The 24,463-nt window shown below is 41.7% G+C and overlaps 1 protein-coding gene across 2 annotated transcripts in view; it reads right to left on the minus strand.

The window, feature by feature from the left end:
* The window catches only part of NELL1 (neural EGFL like 1), a 936,950-nt gene that overhangs the window by 633,914 nt on the left and 278,573 nt on the right, over window positions 1-24,463 (minus strand). For both annotated transcript variants that reach the window (XM_008004248.3, XM_008004241.3), the window contains exons 9-11: window positions 23,483-23,585; window positions 13,771-13,844; window positions 2,783-2,882 (exon numbers count right to left, since the gene is read on the minus strand). In XM_008004248.3, the coding sequence (XP_008002439.3) occupies window positions 2,783-2,882; window positions 13,771-13,844; window positions 23,483-23,585 (277 nt within the window). The remainder of the gene's footprint in view (window positions 1-2,782; window positions 2,883-13,770; window positions 13,845-23,482; window positions 23,586-24,463) is intronic.

The following is a 24,463-nucleotide window of genomic DNA, read 5'->3' on the forward strand; positions in this document are numbered from 1 at the left end:
GATTCTCGCTGCTATGGATCAGCAAGAAGGAAGGTCATAACAGTAGATGTTTCTGAAAAGGGCCTCAGTCAACAACGCTGCCTCCTTTACTTCAGAGTCTGATTCTGAGATGGGAGTAGTACGGAAGAAATCCAAATGGTTAATTCACCTACCTCCTGCGAAAAGACCCTCCCACCATGTCTTTTCTGAAGACATGCTCTAGTTGCTGTCCAAATGTAGAGCGGTCAAAGAGCATAAAATAACTTTCTCACACACACATACCTCTGAAAAAAACCATTAGCTTTCAAATAAAAGAGCTGACTGTTTCCTGGCTGAGAAGGAACTGGGTATGAAAAAGAAAGCTCTTGATTTCATAGATGGGCCCTGCCTAAGATCAAATCTATGAGATCTTCCTCCTGCCTCCCACTCTTCCCTCAAAGCTGAGTCAGGTTTGGTAAACGCCACTGCTTGCTAGCAATGGGAATCCTGCACGTCTGCTTCTTGTCAATGAGATGTCACATCTCTCAGCATCTTCATTGGTAATGGACACATTGCAGACAAGTGCTAACAGAAGCAGTGGCACCTGTTCTATTGCAAATTGGGTCAGGGTAATGAAATCCCTCCTGAATTTCTGTGGCCTAATCAATGATTCTGCTCTAATGAAACCATAAATCAGAAAGGATTTACATAAACTGAGTCTCACTTGGCACCCCAACAAATAGCAAGTGATGGATTTTGCATTAAATTATAAGACCTACCTAACCATTTTATTGGTTACCAATAAATGCATCACTCTGAAAATTCCACTCAATCTTTAGGTATTTCTAAAGCATGCCAGCTGCAGATAAGCTTATAACCATGAAAGCAGATTCCAGGAAGATATTCTGATGTCATAGTTAGCCTATCACTAATTCTAGGGGCCATTTCTGGCTATCAACTTACTAAATTTTCCTAAGAATTTTACCAAAGCCCAGAGCTCTCATGACCAAGCACAGAAAGCCTAAGCTGAAAACATGCAATGGTGAAATATACAACATTTTCATATACCAGAAGGTGCTAAGGGAGGGGTCAACAATTACAGGCTGCCACCTGTTTTTGTAAATAAAGTTTCATTGGAACATGGTCACACCCATTCCTATACCTATGGTCTGTGTTGCTTTCTTGCTAACTTTCTTCTGTTAGTTGTAACAGAAACCTCTTATCGGCAAAGCCAGAAATATTTACTTTGTAACCCTTTATAAAGAAGTTTTGCCACCCCTCTGCTACAGAAAAGATAGGAAAAAAAGCAAAATATGAGGTTACCTGAGCTAAACTGCTATGCTGCTGGGATCTCCTTAACTCTAGAAGCTTCAAAGCTCAAATTAAAAGAATACCACTTACTGGGTATTTGAGAATCTGAAGTATTTATGGTAGGTATAGTTTTAAAATAATACCTATGAGTTTAGCTGGATTTTTTAAAAGATTTTGAACAAATCCTAGGTTCTCCTAATTCATCTAATTCTGCTTGAGTGAGAAGCTGCGGAGAGGAAGTGATACTTGAGCTGGGTTTTAAGGCATAAGAATCAGTTTACGAGGCCATGAGGGGAAAGGGCAGGGGGAGGGAATATGAAAAGAATTTGGTTAATGGGTACAAAAATACAGTTAGATAAAAGGAATTTATTGAATAGTACAGTCAGGTAATTATACTTAACAATTAACTATTCTCTTTTTCAAAATAGAAGAATTGTAACACAAAGAAAAGATCCCAACACAAAGAAAAGATCAATTTTGAGGTGATGGATATCTCAATTGCCCTGATTTGATTATTACACATTGTATATATGTATCAAAAGGTCACATGTACACCCAAAATATGCACAACTATTATATAACAATTGAAAAATAAAAATAGGCTGGGCATGGTGGCTCATGCCTGTACTCCCTACACCTTGGGAGGCCAAGACAGGAGAATTGATTGAGGCCAGGAGTTCAAGGGCAGCTTGGGCAACATAGCAAGACCCAGTCCCTAAAAATAAAAAAATAAACAAACAAATAAATAATTAGTTGGGTGTGATGGTGCATGCCTGTAGTCCCAGCTACTCAGGAGGCTGAGGCAGGAGGACTGCTTGGGCCCAGGAGTTCAAGGTTACAGTGAGCTATGATCGTACCACTGCACTCCAGCCTGAGTGACAGAGCGAGACTCTATCTCTAAACTACTAATAATAATAAATAAAAATTTAAATAAATTTAGGGATGAAGGAAATTCCAGGAAGATGAAGCAAAACCATTTTTGCCCAATAATTAATTAGCAACCACGTGTTATTTATCTGATGCATTTTTCCTTGCAGGGAGTAAAAATGTTGCATAAAAATCTAACCTATAAGTAAGGATTCACCACACATCACTCTCTACCAGAGTATGGGAACTGGCCCAACAGACGGAGCTGGAAAGAATGCTTCCCAATCTCACTCATGAGAAAAATGTAATAATGATGATAATGATTATTATTGTAAGAACTATCATTAGCATTATTATAGGAACTATCATTTATTGAACATGTATCACATGCTAGGCATGATGGTAGGTGCTTATGCATTATCCCATTTAATCTTCACAGCATATACTTAAGTAGATACTATTATTATACTCATTTTACAATTGAGGAGAGTATGACAGAGAGGTAAATAGGATATGCACCTTTTTAAGGAGCAGTGCAGAGTTTTGGACCCATGTTATCATCATCACACTATTCATTAAACTCTCATGACCCCCAAGGCCAGCCCCAGCCTCACCCCAAGCATGGCCCACCACCAAGCCCACTTACCTCTACAGACACGGCAGCACTGATTCTCAGGAAGAATGTGATCCTTTTCTGAGCAGTTCAAAGGAGGACACATTTCCGTAATTTTTACTAAAACTCCACCCTGGAAGCCAAATATTAGGGAAAGAAAAAGATGTTCACATTTTTTAGTCAATGGAACAAACTTATAATGTTCTTTGTTAATAGCCTGCAGAGATAACATATAATAATTAATACTCCCAGGGATTCCACTAAAAACGACAATGCCACAAATTAAATTAATGAGACCCCTGGAATATAAGGTAAATGTCCCTTTCTATATCCTAAAAGCCTCAAATTCAACAGTTTTGAAGTATCTTCTATGGAGCAGAAGGATTCTAACAGTGATGCACTGATAAAAGTTTAACAATCAACTCTTGGGCAGGTGAGGCCTAATTTACAACATTTCTTAATTTCTATGATGTACATACTCCAGTGATGGCTGATTTTGAGCTACTAACATGGTATCACTCAAAGCAATGTTGGGAAGTTATGTATAATTGAGTTTATGTGAGCTCTGGCACGCCCCTGGATAACAGGCATTGTGAATCCAATGATAGAGAGCATATCTTCCTTGCTCTTAATGAGTTCTCAGTTTGGATGGAAGGGGGAATAAAGCCTCATAAACTAGAAACCATAACACATACAGAACAGTAAGTCTAAAAAAATGCTCTAATAAAAGTATTATAACATGTCACAGAATAATAATTAATTCTGCTCACGTTGGGAGAAATTATGAAGATGCCACATTTGGGGGAACTTGATTAGTGGAATAAAGGAAAAAGGGACTTTCCTGGCAAAGAGAGCAGAAAAGAGCCAAGGCATGCAGGCAGGAAAGAACTGAAAGAGGATCAGTTAGCTGAGCACTAGATTTTCCCTAGATATAAAATCACTTACAATAACGTGTGTCATATTCAGAAGGTGAATCTTTATGACTTTACTTCATCCAAGGTCCTTTTGGTTGACATTACTAGCATCTGTATTAAGTTTGATGCCAATTTTTAAAAAATTATTCCACTAATTACTATTTTTTTAAATGGTGAGAGTCCCTTATTTTATCTAAAACATTTACTTTTTCTCTCCCATTTTTAAGGGGATGCTTAAGTCAACCAAGAAGCAAGCTCAAGAGGAGGTATCTCATTTAAGGCCAAAAGCTAGTTCCCAACATAGGTGGAAGAATAGGATGAAGGTGTACAGTCAAGAAGGATGCAGGAGAGAGTGAGTTTTCCATCTTCAAGAGACCGTCATCCCAGTGGTTCCACATTTCTCTGGTTTGGCAAGAACTCCCACTATATCAGGAATACCCATTCTTAAATTGGAACAGTAACACAATTGTATATGTCAAATATAAATTTCAAACTGCTCATCTTTTGGAATATTGGTACCATGGCTTCCTCTCCTTTCTCAGAATTTCTAGTCCAGACAGTCCAGTCTCTGGCATTCTTAGTCTTGTCTTTTCTTCTCCTTTTATCTTTATTCCCAATCTTTCCCAAGGTAACTCTTAACTTTCTCCTGTCTTAGAATTGTACCTAAGACCTGAGAATTGATCCTGCTATTCACTCTCTGCCCCACTTTGCAACTGCACTTCATTTTTATTCCTCAATCCAGACCATGATGGGTGGCATCTAACCTCAAAAATTATCTCCAGTCCTAAGGCAAGTGTCCCTACCCGACGTGCCTTACTTTCTACAAGAGGGAAACAAACCAGTTATTACCAATCAATGGAAGTTAGTAATCTTACTATCAGCAATTAAATGTAGAGGAAATCACAATGCTGAATTACTTACCATTATTGCATCTAAATCTATCCTTCAATATTTAATATATTTATTGATGATCTGCTACCTCCTGGCATAAATAAGACTGACTGACACTGTTGAATCCTTTTGTCAGTTCTATGCGCGCACCTCTAGGTTTATCAATGCTTTGCTGCAACTGATTCACCTCTGTCACTCTCAGACCACTGCCCTTGGGCACTGGAGCGATTTTGCCCATGCAGAGAGTTACATGCAAGTTCTACAATTCCCACAGGTATGACCCAAAGCCAATGAATGAATAGTATGGGATATTCCTTACCTCAAAGAGAATATCTCTAGGGTAGAATGCATGCTCCAGAGCCCATGGTGGGATCATGGCATGTCTGACCTTTCATCTAAATTGTACCTCTGCTCAGTTTCTTCCCCTTCTCCATCTGGCATTCCCCATACCCTCACTGGTTTCTCCTGGGGGCACTACCTTAATAAATCACTTGTACTGAAATCCTTAGCTCAGGGTCTGCTTCTGGGAGAACCCAAACTAAGACAATTAAAATAAATTTCACTCTTGCTGTCAAAAATCAAACGGTTAAAAGATTTTCTCTAGGTGGTGAGATTCTGGAGTGATTCCCATTTTCTTCCTTACATTTTTACCTCTATATTCCAAATTGTATAAGTATATATTTTTGTAAAAACAAAATATTAAAAATGTTACTGAAGACTTTTTTAAAAATAATCATTCACAAGTCTTCTATTTTTATAAAAAGGGTTTGCTTCGCTGATTAAATCAGTCAACAATTCTAATCAATCTTTAACATATTTAATGAGTAAGATCATAATCCCAAATATTTAAATGGAGAAAAACCTTTTTGCATGAATTTGAAAATAATATGAACTGTGATTACAATTGCATAAGTGCCACCAAATCCATTTAATCCAGCTACATAATTAGGCACAAACCTTTTACAGCTTTATTTTCAAAACTATCTCTGGTAAGAAGTACCTGATAATTAACATTTTAAGTCTTTCTGATTATGGTATGTTATTTTATGATCCCTGGAGTTCTGTGTTGGTGGAAAAAATATAATTCCTCTTTTCTTTCTCATTTAGAGTGGCTTGTCTCCATGTCATTGGTCAAATATATACACTTTCAAGTTCTGTACTAATCATTGTGCACTAACCTGAATTTCTAACAACATATAAAACTTACAACTTCAAGTCAAAAATTGTTGCTAGGATAAAGAAATTTTGCAGAAAAGCAATAATTGGGCAAAATTAATAAGACTGTTAGGAGAGTTTATTCATGGTGATTTAAAAAAAATTATGTTAATTCCTGGAAACACTTGGTAAAAATATTTGAAACAAGAGTTTGTTTTTTGTCTAATTGATGTTGCTGAAGCTTTAAAATGATCCCAGGAAAATGAAAGTAGAGGGATCTCCAGGCATCTTTTTGCCAACTGAAGATCTCCATCTGAATGACAGGATATCAAAAATTATTTTAGCAATTATTTCCTCAATCCTCCCAAGGATAATACTTTCATAATACCATCTTAGACGCCTAAGAGAAAGTTTAATTTATTGCATACAACAGATTCCATAGAGCATTAGGGCTTACATCGTTAGAAAAACTGCCTGGGAGAAATAAGAGGCCCTTTGATCCTATACCCATTATCCTCACTCTCTGCTGACAATATCCATTAAATATGTCCCAAAGCTCTTCCATGGCCTTTTATAAATGCTACCTTTATCAAGGGAATCAATGGGCCATAGCCTGACCAATGTGATATTCTTAGATAAACTGAAAAGTGATCAATCAATCCTTCTCAATCTGCCCCTCTAAAATTCAGAAATGAGAATTATTTCCAAGTCAGTCTAATACTATCAGGAGTGGCAGTAGAGAGGCTAAGAGAGGAGGCTATGGGGCCAAACCACCCAGGTTCTGATCCCAGCTGGCTCACTCACTACCTATGTGGCCTTGTTCTTCTGTGCCTTGATTTTCACATCTGGGTATTACCTTCCGCACAGAATTATTATGAGGTTTCAATGAGATAAATATGATTTTTTTTTTAAATGGAGTCTTGTTCTGTCAATAGGCTTGAGTGCAGTGGCACAATCTCGGCTCACTGCCCCTCCGCCTCCCGGGTTCAAGCGATTACCCTGCCTCAGCCTCCCAAGAAGCTGGGATTACAGGCATGCGCCATCACACCTGGCTAATTTTGTATTTTAGTAGAGACGGGGTTTCACCACATTGACCAAGATGGTATCGATCTCCTGACCTTGTGATCCACCCGCCTCGGCCTCCCAACGTGCTGAGCCCCACTCCGGGCCAAGATAAATATGTTTTAAATGCTTTAATTGTGCCTGGAAAATAATAAGTGCTCAAGAAATATTAAAAATTATTGTCAATAACTCTTATATACAAAGTAATAAATAACTATAGAAAAGACAATAAATGGAAAAATAACTTTTTTGTACAGAATAAAATTATTCACATGCACTCACATAGGCACACACACTACTTATGCAAGAGAATAATCAGTCTGCCCCAACTTCCTTCTAAATTATTTTAAAAAAAAAAGTAAAAGATGAACCCAAGTGTATAGAGCAACTGCAATGTGCCAGTAATAGTAGTAAGTGCTATTTAAATAACCTGCCGTTCAAATCCATGCCCTTCTACAGGTCTCAAATGGTGCCTGCCTGGCTCTGCTTTCATAACAGACATTGAATCATAATAGTGACCCTTGCTACAGTCACCCACAGCTTCCATTCAAAATGGAAAAGGATTTGCTAATTTTAAGTGATATGGCTGATTCTGGTACCATCACCACAGTGGGCAAAATTGCCTTTAACCATCCCAGCTTTCCCTGAAGTCGAGGACAAAAGCAAGGATTTTAGAATCCAACCTTTTTCCCTTCCTAGAAGTAAAGCAATGTTCAGAGAGCATGGTATCTGTCTTAAATTCAAAGAGGACATGTATGGTCATATGGAATAACAAAAATAGCTCACATTTATTGAGGATGGTCTTTGTGGTAAGCACTATACTAAGTTCTCCATGTGTTTTATCTCATTTAATCCACATGACATCCTTGTGTGATAATGTGCCACCTATAGGATATTGACCACCCCACCTGCTCCCCTACTCCCAGCCCTGAGAGCTTCCTTGTCAATCAAGAGATCATTAAAGCCCTTGCTATCACACCATCCTTGCCCCTGCCACAGAGTGGAGAGCCTCTACACCCAAATAAGAGCCACCAAATCCATTTGGTCCAGCTGAGAGGTGACAATGTGCTAGGAGCCCTCACTCTCAGTGCCTCCTCAGCCTCGGCATCCACTCTGGCGGGGCTTGAGGAGCTCTTCAGCCCGCCACGGCACCATGGGATCCCCTCTCCAGGCTGGCTGAGGCCAGAGCCGCCTCCCTCTGCTTGCGGGGAGGTGTGCAGGGAGAGGCGCAGGCGGGAAGGGGCCCAGTGAGAGTTCCCAGGGGGCGCCCACGCAGGCGCGGGCTTGGCGCCCTGCACACAGAGCAGCTAGCCGGGGCTGCTGGCCCAGGGCAGTGAGGGGCTTAGCACCTGAGTCAGCAGCTGCGGAGGTTGGACCAGGTCCCCCAGCAGTGCCGGCCGGCTGGCGCGGCACTTAAGTGTCGCTGAGCCTTAGCTGCCTCACCACAGGGCAGGGCTCGGGACATGCAGGGCAGGGCTCGGGACATGCAGCGGGCTATGTCTGAGCTCCTCCCACTGTGGTGGGCTCCCCCGCAGCCTGAGTGCCCCCGCTCCGTGGTGCCCGGTCCCATGGACAGCCAGCCCATGGGCTGAGGATTGCAGGCCTGGCTTGGGACTGGCAGGCAGCTCCACCTGTAGCCCCTGTGCAGGATCCACTGGGTGAAGCCAGCTGGGCTTCTGAACTGGAGGGGGACTCGGAAAACTTTTACATCTAGCTAGAGAATTGTATGTGCACCAATCAGCACTCTGTGTCTAGCTCAGGGTTTGTAAATATACCAATCAGCACTCTGTGTCTAGTTCAGGGTTTATGAATACAGCAGTTGGTACGCTGTATCTAGCTAACCTAGTGGAGACTTGGAGGACTAGCACTCTGTGACTCTGTGTCTAGCTCAAGGATTGTAAATGCACCAATCAGCACTCTGTGTCTAGCTCAGGGTTTGTAAATACACCAATCAGTACTCTGTGTCTAGCTCAAGGTTCGTAAATACACCAATTGGTACTCTGTATCTAGCTAACTCTGTATCTAGTTAACTAGCACTCTGTGACTCTGTGTCTAGCTCAAGGATTGTAAATGCACCAATCAGCACTCTGGCAAAATGGACCAATCAGCTCTCTGTAAAGTGGACCAATCAGCTCTCTGTAAAATGGACCAATCAGTAGGATGTAGGTGTGGTCAGATACGGGAATAAAAGCAGGCTGCTCAGCCAGCCAGCAACCCCACTGGGGTCCCCTTCCACACCTGGAAGCTTTGTTCTTTTGCTCTTTTCAATAAATTTTACTGTTGCTCACTCTTTGGGTCCACGCTGCCCTTAAGAGCTGTAACACTCACCATGAAGGTCTGCAACTTCACTCCTGACAGTGAGACCACGAACCCACCAGAAGGAAGAAGCTCCAGACATATCTGAACGTCTGAAGGAACAAACTCCGGACACACCATCTTTCAGAACTATAACACCCACCACGAGGATCCGCGACTTCATTCTTGAGTCAGTGAGAAGTCAGTGAGACTAAGAACCCACCAATTCCGGACACACAGCTACATAATTAGGCACTGATGCAGTACGACCCACACGTGCGTATCCACCAGACCACTCGGACTTGTGGAATCTCTGGCATTCCCAGCAGCAGCCAAGAGGGCAAGAATGGAAATCAAAATAGGGAGGTTCAAGAAAGCTAACCTTTAGGGTACAGTCTGGCCAATGAGAGACAGAATATAGGGAAAGTCTCTCCTTCCTAGTCCTCCATAAAGAACAAAATTCAAGCTCTTCTTTGATGAGTATCTCCCTGAGTGCTTCTGCAAGTGTCTAAATGCCTCATTCTTTTCAATCTTTAAAATGCATTCCTGTCTGTTTTCCCAGAGGTGTGATGAAAAGAAAATGAAACAATGTAAGTAAGAGCATTTGCAAGGATGGTCTTTTTTGAGACACAGTGATTTCTGTCAGCTTGTCAGGAGATGCCTCACAAAGCCAGTTGCGCTTTGTTGTGGGGTTCTGGCTTTTCCGCTATGCACCATCTTGTACTTGCTCTCCTGCCTTTCCTTCCATACTTCCTTCTGTCTGTGCCTCACTCTTGCATTCCTAGGACTATCCCCTTCCCCCTCCTCTATCCACTCCCATGACCACCAAAGAATAAATAAAGCATCAACACAAATACCTAGGCCTCAGGCTCTATTTTCTAGAAACCAGGATCAGATAGGTAAGAAGTGTTACTATTCTGACCAGTGTCTCCCAGCTAATGTTAGGCAGAAAAGGAATGGGTTTGACAGTTCAACACAAGGCACTAGGCAAAATGTTCCACATTTCTCCAGGGCTAGTGATTATGCCTGTAATTGCTTTCCATTATGTTGCAGTGGGAGTGGTGAGGAGAGAAAAAATACCGTGCAGGAGGAAGTAATAATCTAAAGTGATGTTCTCCAACCCAGCTCTTACTAGAATCCAATGGGGGAAAAGAACACAAGGAACTCTGAACTTCACTAACAATTAGGTAAAATTTCAGGATTTAAACCCAGGTCCACCTGACTGCAGATTTTGACCTTTCAACCACAATGCTACATTGTAAGAGTAATTAGACTCACCCTCTTACCCTCCAGAGGGAAGAAGTAAAGCCACTGGATAGAAGTTACAGGGGGGATAGATTTTTACCCAACTAAAGGAATTCTCTGATTCCTAATGTTTTTCAGCCATGGAAATCCACTAACCTATTAGGTTAGTAACTTCCCATTATGATACGTTGGAGGTGGGTTTTGTTTTGTTTTGTTTTACTTTTTTTTGAGATAACGTCTCACTCTGTCGCCCAGGCTAGAGTGCAGTGGCACAATCTCAGCTCACTGCAACCTCCGCCTCCTGGGTTCAAGCAATTCTCCTGCCTCCGCCTCCGGAGTAGCTGGGATTACAGGCATGCACCACCATGCCCAGCTAATTTTTGTATTTTTGGTAGAGAAGGAGTTTCACTATGTTGCCCAGACTGGTATTGAATTCCTGACCTCAGGTGATCCGTCCGCCTCAGCCTCCCAAAATGCTGGGATTACAGGCATGAGCCACCAGGCCTGGCTGGAGGTGGGTATTTTTAAGTAGAAAATTATATCACAAAGTCTTCTTATTATAGCTGGTCTCCAAAGATGCCTGTCTACCTAATGAATCATGCCTCCTGGTATTCTTGCCCTTGTATTGTCTGCCTCTACAATAAATCTGGCCTGGGCCTATATAGCCTTTGGAATGTAGAAGAAATGATGTTCCAGTTTTGGAGACCAGGTTATAAGAAATATTGGTGCTTTCACCTTGGTCTTTGGAAAGCTTATTCTGGGAGAACCTGACCAGCATGTGAGAAATCCCTGAGACCACCATGGTATAAAGAAGCCCAAGGGGCCAGGTGCAGTGGCTTACGCCTGTAATCCCACCACTTTGGGAGGCCAAGGCAGGTGGATCACGAGGTTAGGAGTTCAAGACCAGCCTGGCCAACATGGTGAAACCCCATCTCTACTAAAAATACAAAGATTCGTTGGGCATGATGACGTGGCTGTAATTCCAGGTTCTCAGGAGGCTAAGGCAGGAGAATTGCTTGAACCCAGGAGGCAGAGGTTGCAGTGAGCCGAGATTGTGCTACTGCACTCCAGCCTGGGAGACAGAGCGAGACCCAATATCAGAAAAGAAAAAGAAAAAAAAAAAAGCCAAAGGTAGACATGTCTAGGGGCTGCAGAGAACAAGGAACACTCATACACACACACACACACACACACACAGAGAGAGAGAGAGAGAGAGAGAGAGAGAGAGAGAGAGAGAGAGAGAACACCAGAGACACAGAGAGAAATCACTTTCTATTCATCTTTGCTGAGGTGCTAGACACAAAAATAAAATAGCCATCTTTGAGAGCCAGCCATGTCAAGCCTTCATAGGATTCCAGCTCCAGCAGCCATCAGATTGCAATTGCATGTGAGAACCCAAGTGAGAATCATTAAGCTGAGCCCATTCAACCCATGCAACCACGAGAAATAATCATAAAATATAAGTTTTAGCCACTAAGTCTTAGAGTTTGTGTAGATAGCCAAAATACAATCAAACTCAACACGTCTAAACCTGGTCTCATTTCCTCTTCATTCCCTCCTCACCCACAAAACATGTTCCTCCTCCTGAATGTCCCTCTTCCTGCATCAGTGTCTCATCATCACCTAATGAAGAGAACATTTATCACATTTTGGCTTCTTCTGATCCAGTCTCCCTTCCCATGAGTACACAGTGTTCTTGGGGAATGTTTTCTCCATTGCATGCAGTCTTAATGGGGTGGTAATTCCAGGTAACCAGCTCCTTACACAGAGGATAAAGGAGTCAAATTCTTCCCCATCCTGAACAATCAGAGCTTGGACATATCCAAACTTCGCTAATCATATGTCCTCTCTCTGAACTTTAAATCTTGTATAAGTGACTCCAGGACAGTAGAAATGATTGAAAGTCACTCATCACAGCAGCAATGTGCTTGCCAGGATCCCCGCTAGTAGGCCATTGCTATGGTTTCTGCTTCCTAACTTCTGGGACTCTGGTTTCTATCAAGTATCAAGCCTGGTCTGGACTTTTGAGGATTCTGCGAGTCCCCCAATATCATTTCAATAACATTGTCATTTTTACCTACGTTAGCCACGGGAGGTTTTGGCTACTTGGGAAAACAGAAACTGGTATTCCCTGCAACTCTACCAGGAACCTGAACATCATCCGGGTTTCTCCTCCCCATCATATTAGCCTTCCCCAAACCCAATCACTCGAGTCCTTTCAATTCCATTTTTCAAACAGCTCTCGAATCTCCTTTCCTGTACATCTTCACTATCACTGCCTTCAATCATAACCTTAGGTGATTTCTTACAATCATTCAAATTAATCTGGTGCTCCTCCAATCACTCTTCCCATTGCAATCACAGTGACCTTTGGAAATGCATGGCTGCTCATAACACACACACACACACACAGAGAGAGAGAGAGAGAGAGAGAGAGAGCGCGCAAGCTTCAGTGAACTCTCATCTCCATTAAGATCAAGTCCAAACTAGTTCCATTCTCACCTGTTCTGTCTATCTGTCCAGGTTCATCTCTCATCACTCTCCCACATGTGCTCTAGAACTTCACCTAAGTCAAATTATTTGCAGGTCCCTAAGTAAAACCTGCTGTCTTTATTGCTTTAGGCATTTGTAAGTGCAATTCCTTTTGTTTGGAATGTGCCTTCTCCCTCATCTACCTAGGAAGCAATTATTGGTTAAGTAATCACTCACCCAAATACTTGCATGGCTGGCTCCCACACCTTATCCAGGGCTTTGTTCCAAACTTACATTTCAGAGAGGTCTTCTTAGTCCACCCATCCCCACCTCAGACCTCTCTATTCCTTCAGCCTACTTCATACTTTTATAGAATTTGGCTTTATGTGATATGTTTAATTCTTACTATCTCCCTCACTACTCTGCAAGTTCTCTAAAGACAGTGACTATGTTTTGTTCACTGTTGTACATCCAGACACTATAATGCTGTCATATAGCATTTGCTTAATGCGTATTTGTTGAATGATTATTGAATGAGATCTATGATTTTATACATCTTATTTCAAGTAATACATAGGAGGGGCAGGAAGGAGAAAGAGGCATTTTTAACAGTGTATCAGCCCTCTGGGAGTAGAATTAGTATTATCACAACTAGCATTGCAGACTGATTCCCCTAACACCAACTCAAAACCTTTTCCCGGGGCCACCCACCAGCCTCCCTAACTAATAGTAGCTGTTAGTTCTTTCTCCTCTCACATCCTTGCCTTAATAGCTTCTTCCAAGGCTACCTGACCCACAGCTGACCACAAGCTAACCACATAAATGACAGTGGCTGGATCCTCCCCATCCTGTACTCCAGCCCACCGCAGAGAGTTCCACCCCTCAGGGACCTATCCAGGCCAATACGCATCACTCAAGAACCTTATCTAAAGCCCACACATCTATTCATTTTCCAGAAGTGATAGGGGCCATAAAATTAACACTTACTCGGCATTCCCGACAGCTCTTGGTTAAAATCCGCTGGCCTTCTGCAAGAACTTTTCCTCCATAGATACATTTTGCTGTAATAAAACATAAAAATGGGTCAGACAGTCCTGCTGTGCCACAAAACGACCTCAGAGGTACCTTCCAACTCCAACAGATTCCACAGAAACCTAGATTCTCTGCTTCTGAGCAATACAAATCTCTTTGTCTAAAGTGAAAGACATGGGAATTGTGTGGAGGATAACCCTTAAATCTCCCAGGCAGGCCTCATCATGATTGTGTTTGCCCAGCCTTTACAGCCAGAATATACAATTATTTCAATGTTACAGTTGCCAAAGGAACTAGAGAATGAATTGATGTAGTAAGAAGCTAAAACAAGAAAAAACTGGTGGCAATCGCTGTGGAGGACAATTAGCAGTAGCTTTGATTCAGACACTCCAGCTAAAACAAACAACTGGGTGAAAGGGGACTCACATATACTCCATTCCTCAGAACCTCAGCCACAATGGAGAAGGACACCATTTCTTCTTCCTTGTGATCATGGACGTGGGCGTGAGAAATACACATGTGAGACAAGTGAGAAATACCAGGAAAGCCTGTAAAGTGCTAGATCAATGCACTAGAGAGAATGCCTTTGGAAAGGTGAGTTTAAAAGGCTGCCAGGAAGGGCAGGGGGGTGAACTTGCAGAAAATTTCAAAGAGAAACATAAATGGAGCCCCTACCACTCAATTTAGATTGCACTGAAACTCATTTCTTGACTTAACTGGCTGACTCACTTTTAAGCAAGTACAGCATATGTCAATTTGATATGATCCTAATATAACACCACCAAATTATCCATCCACTTCAACAGAAAAAAAGAAGCAAATATCTGGTCACTCCCTCTCCTGCCCTGATGAGGACCCTTCTAGCCCCAGCTCTAGGAGGAACAGAAGCAATGATATGCACTCTAAGAGATCTCTCCCACTAATTCAGTGTTGGTCTTATAGAACCACCTCACCTTTCAGAGCCCCTATATCGGTATCTGTTTAAAATAGCTGATTAAATCTGTGGTTTCCTAGTTATAAAATCCTCTGGTTTTCATGGGGTGTTCATTCTTCATTCAAATAATATTTTAGTGTTACTAAAGGGCAGGCAACATGCTAACTGGTGATATAATGTTGCAAGAACCAAAGCTGTTTTCTCATGGAGCTTACAATCAGGGAAACAGACAGTAATTACATAATTACATCAGTGAATGTATAATGACTAAATGAGGCAAGTGCTATATTTGCAGATAAAGAACCTAGACCCCTTTCGATGTTGAGGGGCAAGATCTGAAAGGCAAAGAGGGTGACCAGGTGAGAAATGGGGCTTTCATTCCTCCCTTCCAATAAAATAAAATAGTAGTCATCTAGTCCATTTTAGCCACAGGAAGAAGAAAGTCCAGGGACATGCTTTGCTTAGCATCATACCCTGTAGTCGATGCGGTGGCATGTGGAGATCTACTTCCATGAGCAAAGGATACATTCTTACAACTGCTGTGACAGTTGGCAACTAACAGCTCTCCCCTGAATGGAGATCTAAGACTTGTATAGGGCTGTAGAGAGCCACCTTGCCCAAGGTGAAGAACATGGTACATAGTCCTGGCCCCCTTTCTCCAAACTGAGGATAACTTGAAGGGCCATTCCAGCTCCAAAGCTCCCTGTAGGAATGAGTTCAGTATGTGTTGTCACCACTGCAGCTCAACTTCTCCTTCTGCCCAATTCTTCCTTCACCACCTCACTCCTATCCCAGAATTGATCCTCAGAGCACTTCCTAATAAGGTACATGTGAATCTTTATTTCAGAGTCCGCTTCCCCTCAGAACCTGACCTGAAGCCACCTCACTCCCCACCCAAATATGTTCCACTCCTGCATTCTCCTCTCAGTGAATGGCAATGGCACAGGTATCCATCCCAGCTCCCACACCCCAGTGCCTGGCCTCCTTCTAATCTCTCTGTCTTATACAACTCCATGTCCAATCAGTGTCCAAATCCTATCAACGTTCCCTTCTTAAGTTTCTCAAGTCAACCTCCTCCTCTCCATTCCCCACCCTCTGCCCGCAGACACTGTCTTTGTTCAGGCTGTCATCGTCCCTCTTCTTCAGTACTACCACAACCTCCTAGCTCTCCCATGTTCTAGTCTCTCCTAGCTCTCCCACGTCCTAGTCTCTCCTAGCTCTCCCACGTCCTAGTCTCTCCTAGCTCTCCCACGTCCTAGTCTCTCCTAGCTCTCCCACGTCCTAGTCTCTCCTAGCTCTCCCACGTCCTAGTCTCTCCTAGCTCTCCCACGTCCTAGTCTCTCCTAGCTCTCCCACGTCCTAGTCTCTCCTAGCTCTCCCACGTCCTAGTCTCTCCTAGCTCTCCCACGTTCTAGTCTCTCCTAGCTCTCCCACGTTCTAGTCTCTCCTAGCTCTCCCACGTTCTAGTCTCTCCTAGCTCTCCCACGTTCTAGTCTCAATCTTCACCAGTCCTTCCCCATATAACAGTCAGACATACAGTTTTTTAAGTGCAAACATGAGGCCCTGCTTAAAATCAGGGTCCCTAAAGTTCTCAGAATAAAGTCCAAAATCCTTAGTTCAACAAACAAGGCCATTCATGAGGCTTCTTATCTCCCAAAGTTCACAGCCCACCATTTCATGTGATTTCACTCACCCTCCCAAACACTCACACCTCCACATACGTTCTAGACATGCTTTCTCTCTCACTTCCAGGCCTTACATATACTGTTCTCTTTCTCAGAAACACCGGCAGAGCACCCCACCCACCTTCCACTGGCAACCTCCCCGTCTATACACCCATAAGCTTCCGGGTTTCCACTTAGGGCTGACTTCCCTCAGAACTTGTTCTTACCCTTAAACACTGGTTAATCATCCTCACTTTTTTATTCTATTGTACTTTGGACCTAATCCCAACAGAATATATATCACATGACATCCTAATTTCCCATTTAATTGTACACCCCACCATGTCCCTGCTGCTAATTGCAACCTCCATGAGGGTAGGGACAATGCCTACAATTTTATCTCCAGCCCCAAGCCCCAAGCCTCAGGGCTTATTGAGAGTAATAATAAATCATTTTCAAATTAATGAGCCTCTAGTAGGTAGCAAAAAACAAATTTCTTGATCCACAGATAAGAGTTATTTCTGGCATTCAATACAACTTCAAACGTTAAAAGTAGATACCAAAAAAATGGAGAATTAATATAATTGTCTGGATAGGTCCTTCACTAAACAAAATCTATCCCTGATCATCTTTTATACCTCAATTTTGTAGATAAATCGGTTGACCATGACTCGTTGGTCCTAATGAGAGCCGGATTTCCCAATGTACCTGTATGAGGAGACCACACCTCCAAGGTCTGGAATTCCTGTCTAATAAATTCCCACACTCCCAAATGTGGCTGCTGCCAACTTGGCAAGGCAGCCTGTTCCAGAGTGACAGTTCTGCTAAGTGCACTGTTGTGAAATCTGCCATCTGCTTCTTGGCCCAAGCTGGGAAGCAAAGAAATAGACATTTGTTCTTCCTTTGCCCCTTGCCACTCCCACAATGGTATTAACACATTTGCTCCCCTGCCTTAAGGCACTTGTCCAAATCCTCTCTTCCCCTTTGAGAGGCTCATCTCAGACTCCTAATCTGGAGATAAAAATGCCTCGTTGTTTACATTCACACCACACATGGAGACACATCCACCCCTTGAATCCACCAGTCTCTTATAAAAATTAAATGTCCACTGAACTTTATGTCCTCACATAGCAGGGTGCTTTTGTGCTGGCAAATGAGATCAACATGTTACTGCATGCCTCAACCATCTGCAGTTTGGCACTGGTGAAGAATGTATGTATCTATGAAATTATCTTAGGAGGACTTTCAGGATCACCACGGGAGGTCACAAGAATTTCTCCTGCTTTCTCATATTCATCCTCACTTCTCTGACAACAGCCCTTCTTCCCTGCCACTGCATGCCTATGCCTAACATCAGTCCTCATCATCCAACCTCTTGATCTATAGCCAAAAGGCATATTTTTTATGTCTGAGGAAATTCAAGCATAAGGTGAGTCAGGCTCTGGTGCGTTTGGCTGGGGCATTTGGGACTCCATTCCAACAGCTTTCAGTGTAATTAGAAATGTAAATGAATACCTAAAGCTCTTCATATCACACTGGTGACATGCAAACTAGAATATTTCGTAGTGCCGAAACACAAAATTGAAACCTAGCACCAACACACATTTCTCCATTATGTCAGAAACAAATGTACTGAGGATATAAAGAGTTATGCAGTGTATCTTTTTGCACCCACAGACACCTGGCCCTTCAATTTTGACCTTGATTTGTCTGGTGCAATAATTGAAGACTTTTGCCATTCAGGTGCACACTGAATAACCAATTGACAGGTACAACTTGACGTCCCTGTCAGATGTGGATGTAAGGTTTTTCTATCTTTATTTAGGTATTTGTACCCTGCACACACTCCAGCCATCCGTTGGTACTCAGCGGCCTAGAATGTCAAAATCAGCACACTGTTTTACACTTTAAAGGAGAGTGGCAGATCAGAGAGGCGGAACACCCAAGCATCCTTCCTCCCTCAGTGAGCTGATTCACAGCCTTGGCTTCAGATACCACCTCTATGAGCAAGACACCCACATCAAACTAGTTGTCCCTCAGGCGTCTCTAACTCAAACATGTCAAACGGAATGTACTGCTCCCCAAACTGCTTCCTCCACCTGTCTTATTTCTGTTAATCACACCATGAGTCTCCCACAGGCTCTTGTTCAAAACCTGGCAATTTCTCCCTTGCAGATGCTCTGTCCCTGATCCATTTGTCTCATGCAAAACAGTACCTGTGGAGTATCTCTAATGTGCCAGCTCCTTTGGTTGTCACCCACACCCTTCCCTTCCTTTGCATCTTCCCAGGCTGTGCCTGCCTGCCAGCCTCAACACCTCCACCTGGAATACGCCCAAGTTCCATACCCCCCACCACCTCCAGCTCTCTTGATGCAGTAGCCTTTCTAAAAGCACATCTTTGATTATGCCACAACTCTGCATTAAAACCTTGACTGGAGTACCAAAACCAACATTGGTTTATTTCCATGATTTTGTGTGTGCAATTCCCTCTGGCAGTTATGTTCTTATCTACTTTGTACGCCTGGAAAACTCCTCTTCATTTGTCAATACCCTGCTCAGCTGTTACCGATGATGTTCTCCTAACACACACATACATATGTACGTTTCAGATGGAGTTAATCACCCCCTTCTCTGTGTGCCTTCTGTGTCTTCCATAGTGTTCGTGTGAAATAATGCTCTTTATTATAACAGAGATCTCTCTGGAGAACAATGGGTAGAGCCAACAGGTCAAGAGCATCCCACTGCGTTCTGAAGCCAGACTGCCAGGGCTTTATTTTGGCTCCCCGAAAACTGAGAGACCTTGGACAAGTCACTTCTCCTCTCTGGGTTTCACCTCCTCATGTATAAAATGGGGATAATAGTGGAGCCTACCACTTAAGAGTTGTTGGAAGAATTAAATGAATTAATATATATAGAAGGTTAAATACAGTGCCTGTCAGAGTAAATGATCCATATGTGTCCACTGTTGCCCCCAGAACTGACAACAGTGTTTGGCAGAAGGGCCTCAGTAAGAATTACTGAATGTCTTCACCATCTTCATCATCCATCCGCAACATCATCATCCATTTGCAGCTCTATTTCAAACTCTCACCGACAAAAATCCTGTGTTATCATCAAACACACTATTCCCCTTTCCCTCTTCCACTCTTATTCCTTCACACATACTGTTTTGCATGGAAGAAATATTTTTTTCTCCATCTTCCTCACTCCTTCCTATCTCTGGTAGATCTCAAATCTGTCTACCAAAATAATACAGATTTCAGGATGTTGCTGCCTGGAGATTGTGATTATGCAGGTCTAGGTGGAGCCCTGGAAACCTCCAAGTGTAAGAAGTTCACCAGAGAATTTTAACGTGCAACTAGGTATATTAAACATGCCCTGAATAGAGCAGACACCTAACAAACGTTTGAGGAATAAAACTCCCTATTTTCTGTACCACCATGGATGCTTAGATAAACTTCTTTCCTATTTCTAAACAGATGCCCTCATCTGTAAGCGCTGCAGCTCCCGAGGCCATAAGAAGTCCGTGAACACTCAACGAGCAGACACTCAGTGAGCAGACAACACAATCTGCTTTTACATATTGGCTCATTTTGCCTTTGTCATGTCCCTACCTTTACCTGGTGTCCCTAGAAGCTTGGGTATTTTTCTTTAAATTCACATAAAAGAAATTTACTTCAGGCAGCTCCACAAAAAAATGAAAAAAATCAAAATGAGCAACCAAACCAAGGAAAAACATGGTACTCAGGAAACAGTAGTTTCAATTATATCCCTCACAACATTAAATGGGAATGGATTAAAGGATCCAATTCAAACAAAACAATCCAGACTGTCAGACTGGATTAAAAAACAGGATTTCACTATGAGTTATTCATACAAGATACACTTTATTTTTTGTCATTTTTTAATATTTTATTATTATGTTTTAACTGACAAAAGGTATGCATATTTATGGTCTACGGCATGATGTTTTGAAATACGTAGGCACTGTGGTATGGCTAAGAACTAACATATGCATTACTTCACATACTTATCTTTAGAAGGGACAACCAAAGTAAATATTCTCTATCATGTTTCTGATATGAAGACGTTGAAAATGTCTAGAAATTCCACTGATTAGTGTTAGAACTCTGCTCTAGCAATCCTCATTCTCTTCTCCACCCCACTGCTTAACCCATCAAAGTCAACTTCTAGAAGGTTCAAAATATTTAACTTGGCTCCATGTCCTCCAGGAAGCATCCCAGGCCTTTCCCCGGTATCCTCCACCTCCCTCCCAGACCATTCCTCTGTACTCCAACAGTGCTCCGTACACATGCCTAATGTTAGTGCACTTATAGTTCCAGACACTGTAAACCATGTCTCTACCTTGAAAGTGAGCTCCTCTAAAGCAAGGAAGGATCCCTCATCATTATTCCAGGCACCAGTACTCAGTAACCACTTAATGCATATTTCTATTAAAAACTAGTAAGAAATGAAAGCCCTCCAGCCCAGAGGTTCTCAACCTTTTAATTACCAGAGGTGCCTTGTATCATTTCAAGTTTTTCTAGAATAGTGTTTTAATAATGTATTTGTATTCCCACTTTATTAAACTCTGAACACATCAAACTACCAATCAGAGCTATGAGAAAATTAGTGCTACCTAACTAAATTGCTACGAATTCCATGCAAAGGAAAAAAAAAAAAAAACAGAAACACTGATGTTTTAGTTAGTGCATGTATCAACATTTTAATAAAATTGAGTTATTTTCTGAAATAATTTTTAAAACCTAAAACTATCAAACAAATTAGCATAAAGAAAAATGACTGTCCCACACACATCTAGTGAGAGGGCAATTTAACTATATGTATCCAGGGTCTTGAAAATGTTCATCTTTGGCCCACTAATTCTAGCCTGAAGAATATATCTTCAGGAAATATAAAATACAAAAATATACAAAAATGTGTTTTCTATACAAAACATGTTATTTAAGAGTACTTAAATAGTGAAAAGTGGGAAACAATCTAGATATCAATGATTTGGGACTGGTTAAAAAAATGTTATGCAACAGTCAAACAATGGGAAACAATGAAGCTCATGAAAATGACATTTATGCAGAAGTTTTTAAAACATTAATAATATATTTAAGTGACAATGGCAAGTTAACAGACCAGAATACAAAATTGCCCGCACAGTACAACCTCAACTGCACACAAAATATAATTTGTTTTTTTAAAAAAAGGACACATCCACTAAAATTTCAAGAGTGTTTCTAAGTGGAGGTATTATGGGTGAATTTTCCATCTTGATCTTTATCATTCTCTGTGTTCTGAAAATGTTAAGCCAAAAGCACAGTGCTTTTATAATTTTTAAAAAATATCAAAACCTTAAGACACAAACCCGCTGAAGGACTCATTACTTCCATGTCCAAACAACAACTTTCAAGAGATGGTATTCAGAGATCTGTGCAGGAACTCTACATGATAGACTAAAACATCTCACATTTTTAAATACATCCCTAATAGCTTTTCTTTTTCGTTTTTTTTTTTTTCTTTTTTTTTTTTTCTTTTTTTTCTTTTTTTGTGTTTTTGTGTTTTTTTGTTTTTGAGACAGAGTCTCACTCTGTTGCCCAGGCTGGAGTGCAGTGGTGCCATCTCAGCTCAGTGCAACCTCTCCCTCGCCTCCCGGGTTCGAGCAATTCTCCTGCCTCAGCCTCCAGAATAGCTGGAATTACAGGTGCCCACCACCACACCCGGCTAATTTTTGTATTTTTAGTAGAGGATTTCGCCATGTTGGCCAGGCTGGTCTCAAACTCCTAACCTCAGGTGATCCGACCACCTCGGCCTCCCAAAGTGCTGGGATTAGAAGCATGAGCCACCGTGCTTGGCCCCTAATAGTTTTTCAGCTTCTTCTGCTGAAGAACATCAAGAATGAAAACAAATAATCTGTACCTACCAACAACTCTCTCCATCATGGGATCAAACTATAATTCAGTATCCAGACACCTGAGCTGCCTATATTGCCAGACATGACTTCCAAAAGTTCTTGGAACAGAAATAAGAACGTTCTTCTCCTTAGAGCAACTCCAAGTACATCCCCCAGAGCAATGGGTGCAGTGCGCCAACCATAAAAAAAAAAAAAAGGAAGAGTACAAAGTTCCTTTTTGAAAAGTTCAACAATTATTTGGGCTGCTGCAACCCACTTTCACTGCTATTCCCACTTTCAGTGTCATAATAGGTGACATGCTGTTCCTGGCAGAATGATAGACCACTGTGCTTTGAAGGCAACTGACATTGGTGTGTTTCTTTTGGTAAATAAATGACCTTAAAAATTATCCATAGCAAACATTTCTGACCAGAACTCTCCTTTTCTGTAGAGGACCATATGGATTGATAAAAAGGCTATGGGCTTTGTAGTCAACAGAACTAGTTTTCTCTCACCTCTGCCACTCACCAGCCTCATGATCTTGGCAAGTTAACATCCCTAAGCCTCAGCTTCCTGTAAAATAGGGGTAATAATAATACCCACCTCAAGAGTTGCTGTGTGAATTCACTAAGCTAGTAGATTTAAAGCATCCAACACAGTATATGGCACATACCACATGTTCTAAATGATAGCTTCCGTATTTTAACTGACTTTCATCCCGAAGTTCCTAACAAAGGCCCCTTAAGAAGAGGAGAATCTAGCCAAAACCTCAGAAAGCCAAAATACAGAATTTGGCCTTTAACTTGATCACTTAGAATGAGGGGACTAAAGCCTATGGAGCTTCGGAGTTGTGAATTCACAGATCAGCCTCACCCACTTGTTGGACAAGTGACTTAATCCCTGTGAACACACGTTCCTTCCACATAGAATGAAAGAAGAACAGTAATTACAGTTGATGTTAGGATTTTTTTTTTAAAAAGCCCATGTTAAGTGTCTGCCACATTGCAAGTGATTAAAATACTGTGGCACTCCTTACCATATATTTAATGTTACATCAACTGCCAATGTTTCATTTCATCAATGTCAACGAGTTGAGTCCAGAAAAACACGGAAAATAAATAAATCTCAAAACACAGACAGCCAGTCTGACCCTCAGTCAGTACTTACGTCGGCAGACCTTACAGCACTGGCCAGCAATGTGCACTGGGAGGGAGTCTAGGGAGCAATTGAGAGGGGGACAGGACATCCTTCGGCATTCCACGGCACCACTCTGAGGAAGGAAGCACATGGAACATAATCTCAGAAGTATCCTTTGATAGCTCCTGTTGTGGAGACCATTCAAATTTCATCCTAGAAAACTCATCGGGGAAACAGAAGCAGTATTAGAATTCCCAGTCCACTCCGGGACCACAAATAAAGTGTTTTCTCTAGCCTGAATGACCCGTACCACCTCAATTACTTTTCTGAAATACATCACTGGTTTCATTCTACCTGCCCATGTGTGCTAACTAGATTATGCAGAAAACAAAAAGTCTATTTTTATAAGAACATAAATAACACATTTGCAGACCCTGTCAATCATTTCTGAGGCTCTAACAATCTGTTTTGTATTTTCCTAGACAAACAATGGCATTCTTTGGATATTTATCAAGTAATTTCAACTGGACAGGGATTACATACTAATTTTTGGAGGGGGCTGTTATAATTCACTGAAACAGATGAAGGGATATACAAATAATGGATATCCTGACAGTGATAGTGAGTCAGGGAGGAAACGCCTTACAATTATTTGAAACAGGTGATGGATACACTTTGTAAAAGACAATAAAAACATGTAGAGAATAATTAAACTCCCCTTTTAAAGTTATTCTGGTTGTGAATAAGGATAACCATTAGGTTGTTTGAAAATCAAAGGAGTCCCTTCTTTCTACTATATCCCAACCTTCAAACTCCAAACATTGCATATTAAATCAAACTAGAGTGTGTTGGCAAGGGAAAGCAGATTTTAATTTCCAAGTATTCATATAAGACATGACACTTTTCCAGCATTGTTTCACAATTGCTTATATGGCTAGTGGGTGCTAGGTAAAAACCTAACAATTCTTAGAGTTAACATTATTTATTAAAGAACCAGGTTACATTCTAATT

This window comes from Chlorocebus sabaeus, chromosome 1, assembly GCF_047675955.1.
Source record: "Chlorocebus sabaeus isolate Y175 chromosome 1, mChlSab1.0.hap1, whole genome shotgun sequence".
Classification (NCBI taxonomy): Eukaryota; Metazoa; Chordata; class Mammalia; order Primates; family Cercopithecidae; genus Chlorocebus; species Chlorocebus sabaeus.